The sequence below is a fragment of the Manacus candei genome, unplaced genomic scaffold (genome assembly GCF_025592945.1).
Source record: "Manacus candei isolate 608988 ecotype Guabito, Panama unplaced genomic scaffold, ASM2559294v1 h1tg000034l, whole genome shotgun sequence".
NCBI classification, from domain to species: domain Eukaryota; kingdom Metazoa; phylum Chordata; class Aves; order Passeriformes; family Pipridae; genus Manacus; species Manacus candei.
Window position 1 is genome coordinate 5,348,888 of NW_026138082.1, and position 12,100 is coordinate 5,360,987.

At 42.5% G+C, this 12,100-nt stretch overlaps 1 protein-coding gene across 8 annotated transcripts in view; it reads left to right on the forward strand.

Moving 5' to 3' along the window:
• The first annotated feature begins 736 nt into the window (after nt 1-736).
• PTPRK (protein tyrosine phosphatase receptor type K) overlaps nt 737-12,100 on the forward strand; it is a 395,313-nt gene continuing 383,949 nt past the window's right edge. For 4 of the 8 annotated variants that reach the window (XM_051792097.1, XM_051792099.1, XM_051792101.1 and 1 more), the window contains exon 1: nt 737-1,081. In XM_051792097.1, the coding sequence (XP_051648057.1) occupies nt 970-1,081 (112 nt within the window). In that variant the 5' untranslated portion in view covers nt 737-969. The remainder of the gene's footprint in view (nt 1,082-12,100) is intronic. The other 4 variants (XM_051792098.1, XM_051792100.1, XM_051792096.1 and 1 more) reach the window with 3 other exon arrangements.

A 12,100-nucleotide genomic window follows, 5' to 3' on the forward strand; every position in this document is an offset into this window, starting at 1 on the left:
ATCAATGAGCCTTTACTGGCATTAGAAACCAGACAAGTGTTGCCAAAGAAAGCAAAAACGTGAACCCTGACTCGAGGATACAGCCAGGCTGCTTGATGTGCGCTGATAACTCCACGCTTGTCACCCGATCGATACCGCGTTTCCAAAAGGGGGATCAGCCAGCATCTCCCGCCCGGGGCGGGGGGACTTTCCCCCGTAACCAGCACCCGGGACCCTCCGCCCCCGGCCGCGCTCCCTGCCCCGACCTCCCGCCCCACCAGCTCAGCCGGCGCGCTTTCCCTTCTGCCCCTCTCCGCCTCCTCCTTCTCCTACAGAAGCGGCAGGTTCTCCCCAGGACGGGGGACGAGAGCGAGGGGCTCGCACAGCCACCGGTAGCGGCTCCTGTGCCGTGCTGAGCCGAGCCGAGGCGAGCCGAGCAGCGCCGAGCCAGGCCGTGCCGTGCCAGAGTGAGCGGAGGAGAGTCGGGCCGAACCGTGCCAGAGAAAGCAGAGCCGTTCCGAGCCGAGCCGTGCCAAGGAAAGCCGAGCCAAGCCGAGCGGGGCCGGACAGCATTGAGACGATCCGGGCAGCGCCGATCCCATCCGAGCCGGTGCTGCCCCCGCGCCTGCAGCAGGAGGCGCTGCCGGGCGCCGCTGCGCCCGCGCCGGGCTGCGGGCCGGAGTCCCACATTCCCCGTGCCAAGTGCCGGGGAGCGGGGGTTGGACGTGCGCTCTCGGCTCCTCCCTCCCGCCCCGCTCTCCCAGCAGCAAAGTAACTCCGGAGTACGAGGGGAGTCGGTGCCTCTGCCGCCGCGCTCGTCGCGCCGCAGACGGCTGCCCCAGCGGGCGGCCCCGGGGCCAGCGGGCGCCCCTCGGCGCGGGGGTCTCCTGGCGAGGCGCCGCGGCGAAAGGGGCGGGCGAGGCGCGCTCCGCCCGCCGCCGCGGGCCGGGGCAGCCCCGGCCTCTTTCAGAAACTTCTCCGCAAGTCGGCATGGGCAGGGGGGCCGGCGCCGCCGCCTCGCTGCCGCTGCTGGCGGCGCTCGCCCTGCTGGCCGGCCGCTCGCCCGCCCTGCTCGGGGCGGCCCGGGCCCAGTTCTCCGCAGGTGAGTTGTTGCTCGGCGCCCAGGTAAGGGCGGGCGGCGCGGCTGGGTCGCGCCGTGCTCGGGGTGCGCGCCGGCAAAGGAAGGAGAGAGGGTTGCGGGGGGTCGCGGGTGGCACTGCTCCGGGTTCCCGCCCCGAGGAGCGGCGGTGGGGCTGCAGAAGGGCCGCCCCACACCTCCATCCCCTCCGCTCTGCGGGGCGCGGTGCGGCGGGGCGGGCGACCCGCGCGTGTGCTGCCGGCGCGAGGCTTGCAGGGGCGGGCGGAGCGCGGGCTTCGGGCACCTCGCAAACTCCCCTTCCTCCCCACCTCCTCCTTCTCCCCCCCGGGCAGCCTCCCAGGTGCCGGCGGTGCTGGCGGCGGGGCCGGAGCTGCTCTCTCCCCTTTCCCTGCTCAAACTTTTCCCGGCGTCTCCCTGCTCAGCGCAGGGGGCGCAGCCCGCGGGGCGCCCCGGCCGCTCCCCTCGCCCCGAGGCGTGGGGCGGGAAGGCAAGGGCTGCCGCTGGCCAGCGGGATCCCCCCCTTCCCACACGAAAAAAAGATTGGTGGGCGAGAAAGGGGAGGGAAAGCACTATGTAGGGCCGGCGTCTGTTTTGTTTAAAAGCCGAGAATTTCTTGCCCCTTCCCCCGCCCGGCCCACGGCACGGGGTTTTGCGGAATTAAAGCCCTTGGGGCCGGGCGGTGGGAGCTGCGGCCGGTGCGGCAGTGAGTTGTTGGCCCCAGGAGAACCTCGGGGCAGAGAGCCCGGGGCTGAAGCGGTCGCTCCGGGCAGAGGGGGGAGGCAGCATCTCCTGTGCTGTGCCGGGGCGATGCGGGGCGGTGGGGGGTCGTGTGCGGGACCCTCACCCCCACCTCCTCCTTTAGGAAGCACCCTTCGTTTGCTTGGGGTGAAGCTTTATCGTGAACGGGTTCTTATTTTTTACGGTGTGAAGTATCACGCGAATGACCAGCTGACTAGCTGAAATAGACTTCAGGCTCTTATTTTTCTTTTTCTGGTTTCCCGCTCCCTCCCCTCCTCCCCCCTTTTAAATAGTACTTGCAATTGCACCGGGTGAATTAATTCGACAGGCATTTGAAGCCTTTATCATAGGATACTGATTTGAAAACTGCCATTAATAAAAGTATCTGCACTCATGAGACTTCGAAGCATGGTTTTCATAAAGATTGATGTGTAGTTAGGGGGCTTTTTTTTCTTTTCCTCTTGGCTTTCCTATAAATTAGTTTTTAATTGAGACATGTGAGATGTGTCGTTGATTAAGAAATGTGCTGAAGCAATGCTGGTCTGAACAGATGACATGCCTCCTTATGTGTCTGACTTCGGTGTGTATAATTTAATGTCTGAGTATCAGAATTGTAAAATTATGTAAGCACCTACAAGCCCTTTACCACAGGAAGGGAAATGTACCATGTAGCAGCTGGTATGTTATAGGAACAGGTAAAACAAAATATTCCCAAGCATAATATCTTTTCATTCAAAACCATAGTGAAATCAGACCAGTGATTTTTGCTTTACTCTGACTCGTCAGACTAATGTTAACACCAAAGGTAACACTTACGTAAAGGTTTTTTTTATGAGCTTGTTCACTGGTGTAAGAACAGTAGGAAGTTCTGATAACTTATATGGTCCGTGGCATTTTATGCTGAAAATGTGGCATGCAGCCCATTTTAGAATTGCAAGTGCAAGCAGTCAGGTTGGTACCGTGGGGTATGTGTTAGGTAAGTGGAGAAGAATGTTGAATATCCATCTGACCAGAGCAGGTGAAGCTTGTTGAAGAGTTGAAGAATTGTATCTAGGAAACATGAGATTTTGTGTGTGTGTGTGTGTCTGTGTGTGTGTGTGTGTAGCATGGCAGCAGATAGAGACTTTAGTTTCTATTGCCAAGTATCAAAAATGCTGGTGTATTGTACCAGTTGGAGGTTTATTAGTTGGAGACACAGACTTTTTTGAAGCTTTAGCGAAACAGACTTGTCAGTAGCTGGTTCTTTCAGTGTAGTCAGCTTAAGGTATGGTTCTTGGGCTTTTATGAGATACATTTGATATCTGCAAGTAGAACTGTGCTCTACTGAATTTGATAACTAACACAAATTTTGTTTTTGTTCCTTATTCTAAGCCAGTCCCTGAAGTGTGTGTCTGTGTGTGTTTGTGATCCTGTTGATGAGACATCTTTATCCTGGTGTTAGTGAATGCAGAACACAAAGGTTTGGATTCATATGTCTGTTCCAGTGAGAGCCATTCTGTAGCCTACAATGAGATATTTCTGTGTTTAGTGCACACTGGAGCATCTGTTTTCTTCCTAGTCATCTCTGCTGTTTAACATGAGTACTGTTTTTCAATCATCCTTTTTTGACTGCCTTTCCCACTCCTCACTTTAATTTTACAGCCTGTACTTTTCCAGGTTAAACTACGTCTAACTAGTTGTCAGCTTCCTTTTTATTAAGTCTTCTTGTCTGAATTGTAAGAATTTTAAACTGTTAATTTTTCTTTTCATTTATGAAGCTGTTAATTCACGCTGGACCTTTCACAAATCTCTTGCATTGTAATTTGATTTTTATTTCCTCTTTATGATGCTCTGTACTCTCATGAGCATGAAAGATTGCCAGATACAGAATTCTTCATTAAAATTTTGACATGTTTATTAAGGGTCTAATCAAATTATAGAGTATGAATTTCTTGGCCTTTTTCAGGAGCTGTGTGGGATAGTTTGTTGTCCGTTCTTCTTCCTAACATATTCTGGGAAAGAGAATGAGAAGGAGCAGCAGCAAGTTAGGAAAAGGAACAAGATACATCTTGTAATTTGTTGCAGTCTTAGAAATTGTGCTTGTATATCTTCTCCGGCCCTTAGCACATAATTGAAATATTGTATCTTTTGTCTTTCTCCACAGATTTCGATTGAAAAACCCTAGCAAACAAAACCCCAAGCAGCTTCTATCTGTGTGTCCCCCTTTCCTCCACCTACCTCCTCCCTGCTCCAACACAGCCATAATCCTCAGTGTAATGTTTTCTGGTCTCTGTAGATTGTTTCTTTACACCGCTGCTTTCCATGACCCTTCAACTTGGGTGCATGCCTGTCAGAATCTAGGCCAAAATGTTTTGGCAGTGTGTTCTCTGTTGAAGTCTAGCTATTCCTTATATAGCACCTCCTTTCATCTGCAACTCCCACAGTTTGATAAAGAACAAGTTCAGCTTGTTTTCACAACTCAATCACTTTAAACTTATATTTCTTGAATATTATTTTTAGCAATTTGCATGTTTTCAAATTTGAAAAAAAAACCCAAGGAAATATTTAAAAAAATATTTTGAAGAATGCTGCTGGCTTGTCAACTAGCTCATAGAAATACGCATTGCACTGCCTCTGATGGTGTCTGTGCAAGTGTGTGGTTTTTTGTAATACTAAATAAAAGTTATGAGGATAAAAACTGTAGAAATGCATGAGCTTACCTGAAGCTATTTAACCATGATATTTCAGATCATAGGGATAGTTAAGCATAAAAAGAACTGTATGTTTTACAAGTTCGAGTAATTTATTAGGGTAGGTATTCCTCAGACTTTCTCATGCAAAGTCGTTATTGTCACAAATAAACAGACAAGAGTAAATATTTCTGGGGTAATATTTTTCCCTTCCCCTGATAAAATAGTTAGATTCTCTCCCAAAGGCTGGCTATAACTCAGAAATTTGATATGATAAAGTAGATGTTATTTGTTTTATAAAAATTTGTCATTAAATATACTTAGAGAAATATATGAAAATCATAGCTAGCATATCTATTATTTGTAATCATGTAGTAGGAGAAAGTGAGGGCTTTTTGAAAATGTTTAAAAATACTTGAAAGTAATTAAACTCAAATCAGCCCTTTGCTGCCAGAACAGCAAAGGTTCAGTCTTATTTTTTCCTTGAATGTACTACAATTTGCATGTGATATACAGGAGGCACTGGTGTAAGTAGGCGTGTATGTATAAGAGACTTCTCAGTAGCTTCCCCCCCCCAACAAGCTGCTAAAATGTATTGACAAATTATATGGAAAATGAGTGAAATTAAAAATGAAATTGCTTTCTTGCTTTCACCCCCTCCTTCTCAAATATTTTCCTTTCCTTTATATATTCAGCTCCTTCCACGGCACTGTTGGTTCACAGATCACTTGTTTATCTGTATTTTCAGATGCAAGATTACATTTAAAAAATCAATGTAAATTTTCTAAGTGGAACTTAACTGATTCAGATGAAATTGGAAGCACCCAGAACATGATGACCCCAGAAGTCTTGTTTAGTCCCTTTTGTCTGAGAAATCACAGTACTGCTTAAGAACTTTGGTAGTGATGTACACAGTGCATCTTAAACCGGGCAGATGTCATGCCCTTGTTTAAGATCTACTTATGATATTTAAAAATAAAAAATAAAAGAATCAGAATGGGGAAATCTGCACATGATCAGGTGAGAGGTCCACCTAGCCTAGTGTCCAGTCTCTGATGATGGGCACTCCGGGAAAGGGGTGTTTGGCAAGGCGAGTGACTTCTTTGGAGTACTGTCTGTCCACAGAGACAATGTGTTGGTGTTTTATACTGTAAGTGGATTCTTGTAACCACGATCGTGCCTAATGATGTATTCAACCTGGATTGTTTTTAGCATTTACCTCACTTTGTGGCAAGGAATCTATAGGTTGTGTAGAAAAAGCTTTGTTTTTAAAATTGCTGGTTGTATTTCACATATCCTAGCTCTTGTATTAAAAGATGATTAATCATTTCTTCCATTTCATGCCACACATGATTTTTTCCACCCTGTCTCAACTATTCTAGTCAGAAAAGTCCAGTTACAGCCACTTGCTATGAAGGTACCATTCCATATCTTCTTTTTATCCTTTATCAGCTTTCTCTTCTCTTTCTGTTCCAGTTCTACATTGCTCAGAGTATCCAAGACACAGCTGCCTGATGGATTTATATAGCACTTAATAATGATTTCTGTTCTGTTCCCTATCTATAGGGATAGTGATCATTCCTGTCATATGCTTGGCTTTTTTGACCATTTATCTTGCTTCTGGTTCTGAGCTGACACTTTTATGGAACTACCCATTTCATTACTGAAGAGTTGAGATATTGGAGTTAAATGATGGACTGTGGGGTGGCTGTGTCAGTGGACTGCAGGACCCTTGGGAAGGAGAGAGTCTTTAAACTTTGAGTCTGCCCTTTTGGAGGGTGGAGAACTTTTAAGCAAGGCTCTTGAAGAGCCTTGTTTGGGAGAGATACCTGGTTAATGCTTACCACTGTGGTTTGCCTCTTTCTCTTTTCGAAATGCTCTTGTTAATACAAGTGAGTTAAAAAGAGTTTATCCTCTTCCATGTAAAGATTGACAGTATTTGGATTAACATGTAGAGAGATCTGCAGCACTGCTGTAGAGTTGCTTCTTGCTGTGGAGTCTTTATGGTGTCTTTGTATGACTGCTTTAGCTGGTAGACCTTTAGGTCATCTTACCTCCCAGGAGTTGGATATGTGACTGAGTGTCAGCTTTGCTTTACATTAGCATCTATTTTGATGAAATCTCTACTCTTCCTTTTGCAACAAACATCCTGTTGAATGTGTAATAGGAAGCTTCCAAAAAAATCACTTTAGTCCTGATAGCTGAGTCAGTCAGGACACACCTTGTGTTTTCATGTGCTGGTGGAATCCCATCTGTCATAGCTTAGCATTGTCATGAAAAGATGCCTTTGTAGTGCTGTTCCCAGAAGCGTGCACTCAGATTTGCAGCTTCAGTTGCAATCTGCCAATGCTATTAAGCTAATTTAAATTATGCTGCCACAGAGGGGGGCATTTCTATCACTTGAATAGCTCTCTGGTCTTTGCCTGTACTAGATATGGCCACCATGTGGCCTGTGGATGAGTTGGTATAGCTTTGTGTGAATCTTCTTGAAGGAAAGATGGGGGCTTGGGATTAGTTCCCTTTTAGCAGATGTGGAGCCATTTAAGTTTGATGTATGGGAGGATGAGGGCTTATGGTGGGAAGGCTTGGTTTGACAGCTGTAATTGCAGTGCAGCTCATGTAAGGTGAATGTGGCACTGTTTTGCTCACACTGACTGTGTGCTCTTCTCACCATGCCAGCACTTTGTTCACCCAAGGAAGTACAAGGAGCAGGCAGGAGAGCATGGATTGGGATGTGAAGAGAGGCCCAGTGCTCCCCCCTGAAGCTGGAGGGATTAGACTGGGTGAAGGTGGTTGATGCTGCATTCTGGCTGACTGTACACCAACTGATGGCAGGGTGCTAGTGTTTCTGACATGCATCTTTGAGTAAACTGGACTTAACTGTGTTCTTTTGTTATAATAGATAGCTAAGGCATTTATTACATAAGTGTATAAATAAAGATTATGAGGTTATTGTGACACCCTGTTTGGGGCACAGCAGAAATTGGTTTAAAGCTGGGTTCGGAATCACATCTTTCCATGCGTGATCTGTCCTTCCCCATCCTGTGGGGTGTTTAAATAGGTCATAAGACATGTGGATATGGGTAGAAGAAGAAAAATGGCCATGATTTCAAAAGGCCAGGGTGAGCCAGCTGAGGAGCGGTAAATGGCATTGGTAAAAATTTTGTATCATCTGGCTGACAATAAAGTCCTGCTGTACCTAATTTTGTAGGTCAGATAGGCCTTTACCTTGTGCTGCTTCCTGGTAAACCTTGACTACAAGTGGCTTTAAACTAGTAGTTTAAAACTATGCAAATGACCCAATCTGAAGTCACCTATAGTGCATTGCTAATGTGTAGTTTTGAGTCACAGTCTGCTCTTACCAGGAAGCTATATAATTGAAAGCTGTGTTTGCATTTTCTAGTCATTTTGTAAATATTAGAAATTAATAGAAACATACTGAAGTGTTTTTCTGAACAAGAAGTTATTAGTATCTCTGTCAACTCAATGCTCTGTTTAAATGAACAAGCAAAAAACTGCTTGCCTTCTTTTAAGGGACTTCTTTTAGTTGACTTAATATCTGACACATTTCTCTGTAAATAATCTTCATTTGTCCTTTGAAAGGTAAAAGCTAAGTAGTGATCAGTGATGTGAAACAAGTTTTTAGGTTTGCTTTTTGTTAGTGAAATTTAATTACTGTGGAAGTCAGAGTTTTTATTCACAAATATCTACATGTATTTCAGTTAAGAACTATTTATTTGTTGATCTAACCATATCTATTTTGTGATTTGTCATGGCCAAATCTTTACCTTAACCGCCTTTGCACTGTTTTATTTTAAACAGTCTAAAATATCCAGCAGGATCTAATATATTTCTTAGTAGTGAAACAGTGAAATTATGTCAGAGTTTTTTGGGTTTTTTTTGGTTTTTTATGGAAGACCGCACATGAAAAGTTCTGTGAAGTTGTTAACCAAGATAATTTCTACTGTTGACAGATAAAGTGGTTGTAGAATTGAGACTGTAGAATTGAGCCTCAACAGAGGCAATATATCCTTAAAGCACTGGGTGGACGATGAGGAATTTGATCAGGAAAATTTGTTGCAACATCTGTAAATGTATCTGTACTCTAGGGTAGGAACATAGCATAAGCATATAACAGGAAGACCCACTGTAGAGTAATAAATGACATATAAGTGATACAATAGTCTCTGGTTAAAACCATCTGAGTATCCTTATAAAACAGGGAACAACGCTGGCCACTGCCAAAAGGAAGGAGGTCTTCCCAAAAGTCACAGCAAATGTTACAGCAATGGGGCAACTTTTTACTGGTAACTTGGAGTCACTTTCTCTAGCAGAATAGGCTGCAATTATAAACTTATTTTCCTGTAGTTTTAAAATCTGGGACTGCATTAGGGTTTTTTGCTGGCATAGCTATATTTCCTTATAGATTTGTGTTTTTGACTCCCCCCCCCACCGCAATGTGTGCAAACAAACAAAAAACTGTGTGGATGAGGTCTAAAACAGATTTGCTTGTCTAATAGTCCAGAGGGGACAAAACAAAACCAAACTAAATAAAACCCAAACCCACAACAGTATTTTCCATAAACCTGAACTAACTTTTTACATGTAAAAACTTGTTTTAAACTAGAAGGGGTTGTGCATGGGCTTGTCAGGCATTTGTTCTCTTAAGAAGGTCATATGTTTATGGAATTAGCTCATATTTACAATAGTACACAAAGTATATGCCTCAGTAAAAGATTTGAGGGACTTAATTTCTTCAGGATTGGTGCTGTGAAAAAATTAAATTCTTTTCGCAGTACTAAGGGTAATATGAGCTTATTTTTGTTAGCCAGTGTATGAAAAATTGGACCCTTCATTTTGTCAGAACGTCATTTACTTCTGCTACTACTTACTAAAAACATGTGATTATATTTATTGAGTAGCAAAAGAAGCCATTTCTCAACTAACATGTCATAAAATTAATTCTACCGACTTATGAGACACTATTGAATACTTTAAACCCAAGTTCTGTTGCAATTAAATTATGCTATGTTCATTCTAATTATTGCACACTGGTTACTCAATTTATTCTGAGGTGGAGCTGTATGCTTTCTTTTGTAGGTAAACACTTGTTCTGTAACAGTAAAAATGACTGATGAATATTAACCAGAACAGAAAAATACTATGAAGAACAGTTGTGGCTGTAGTTCAAATGAATTCAAAACTGCTCAGAGTTAAATTTTTGACTGGATAACTGACTTCTTGAACTATTTTTTTCTATTACTGTTTCCCAATAGAGGTTGTGTTTATTTGTGAGTTCTATAGTGCAGTTATGATATCTGTTCTTTTAAAATGATTTATGGTTTTAAGTAAAAAAGAAAAAAAAACTTGGAAATTTTAGGCTGCTTTTGTCTTCTTCCCTACAGTGAAAAATTAAAAGACCTGGTAGAGAGTTGTCCATTAGAAAAATGGTCTCATTTGATATTTTGACACTTCATTATATGGTTATCATCTCTATGTGGTATTAGGCTGGAGTAAGATCAAAATGTCTTAGTTTTCCTAGTGTTATCCTGTTTGCCTGTTCTTTGTAAATGTGAAAGCATTTATCAGACATGAGAGTGCTGAAGAAATGTGCCTGAGTTTGTGACTTCATACAGCAGAGATAAGTTCTCTGTGCTGACTGCCATTACTGTACTTAAAACGCTTTGAAGGGATGATTTCTTAAAATCTACTAACCCAAAATACCAAAGGCAGTTTTATATTTTGTTCAACTCCTGATTCCTTTGAAGAAATGCATTTTTACAATTGTAGAAGATACCTGAAAAAAATACCTCTCAAATTAGTATGCTTAAACATATGCATGTTGCATATGTTTTAAGTAGACAATACGTGCCAAACATTGTTGTGTTAACTTTTCACTGTGATTTGTCGTAAGTTGTAAAGACGAGATAATGGTGTTGACTTAAAAGTAATGTTAAGTAGATGAAAAAACTCCAAGTAAACTCAGAACTACCCAATGCTCCCATAATCCCTTCCCCCATCCCTGTAGAAAGAAGTGGATTATCATTTTCCCACTGTTCTCGTGCTCCTTGACCCCTCCCCCCAGTTTTTTAATCTCCTTGTCTGTCCTTGTGTTTTGTTGGAAGAGTTTTATGTTGATGTTAAAGTTTTGTGCCATAAGTGAAGGGGGAGGCAAGGAGAGATTCCTTATTCAAAAGGAATATATATGAGATTCCTTATTCAAAAATGGTTAATCAGTATTAATATCATTAAATTGTTCAGGAAGTTTCTGTGTTCCTTTGCTTAACTCCTTAGCTGTACATGTATTTGTTGACATGACAGTGTTGTTTGGTGCATTCCACGTTCACTTTTCAGGCTAGAAAATGTCCAGTTAAAGAGGCTTTCCACTCATATATGAAATGTAATGAAATGGTCTTTTCAGTTTTTTCCTTATTCAATTCAGAAAAGCCAAACAAATATTCTTTTTGCAGTTAGTTTTTACCAGTAATCTGTCCCGACTCAACTCGTGAAAATACTAGAAATCGCAAACTCATTCCACAGGCTTATCAGCTCTTCAGCATTTGAATGTTTTGTGTGTGTGGTCTTGTTTAGTGCAAAAGGTCTATTTATATTAAGTTTCTTGTATTTGTAAATATCTGTGGGGTTGGCTTTCCTTTCTTGCCACCTTTTCTTCAAGATAATGTGATAAACTATTCACAACCCCCACCCCCAAGAAAACCCTTCATCTATTTGCTCTGTGTACTTAAAGCTATAACATATGTACATATGTAAGTGTGAATTAAAGAAAGACTATTTGCAGGTGACACCAAAACTCTTAGTGTATGATAATTTGGGTTTCTGAATCAGTTGAAATGAAGCTTGGTAATGAAAGGGAGTACAATTTCCCTGGTAGACACAGGCTAAACAGAGGGGTGTAATGTCATAAAGATTTAAAGACTTTTTTTTTTCTCTTTTTATTTTTAATTTTATTTTTTCCTTTTTTTTTCTGACTTAGGCAGCTGAAAGCTCTCAGTGAGAAGTTGTCAGTCAAATTGTTTTTTTTTCTTTTTAAATATTAAAAGTTAATATTTTTAAACCAATTCGTTTAGTAGTTACTGACTTTGGATGCCATTAATAGCCCAGCTGGTTAGCTTTTTCCTTTCATAAAGTTAGTTCAATGATTTAATGCTTTGATTCACCTTGCATAAGTGGGAAGGTGTTGCATTCTTAGGTGGTGTGTTACTCCTAGTACTTTTTTTTTCCCCATTTTTTTCTTGTGTTTTTTTTTTTTTTTTCCTTTTTTCTTTTTCCTTTCCTTTGAAATCCCTGTATGCTGATTTGGTTAAATACTGCAGTGTAGGTTAACAGCTCCTTATGAGTCATGCTGAAGGCATGAAGTGCTTTCAGGTCTGCAGTTCTTTCCAGGGATGAGTGAGTTCCTGGCCAGTTTGTGTATCCTGTTGTCTGCACAGCAGCAGTTAACCATTAGACTCAGTTTATAAGTTGTTTTAAATGCATTGAAGTAAATTTACTAAACAGCTTTTTTTTTGGTGATGATTGATTCCTCTGGATCACCTATCTGTATTTTTTTTAAGTTTATACTCTGGATGTTCAATTCTTTTGGTGATTTATTGGT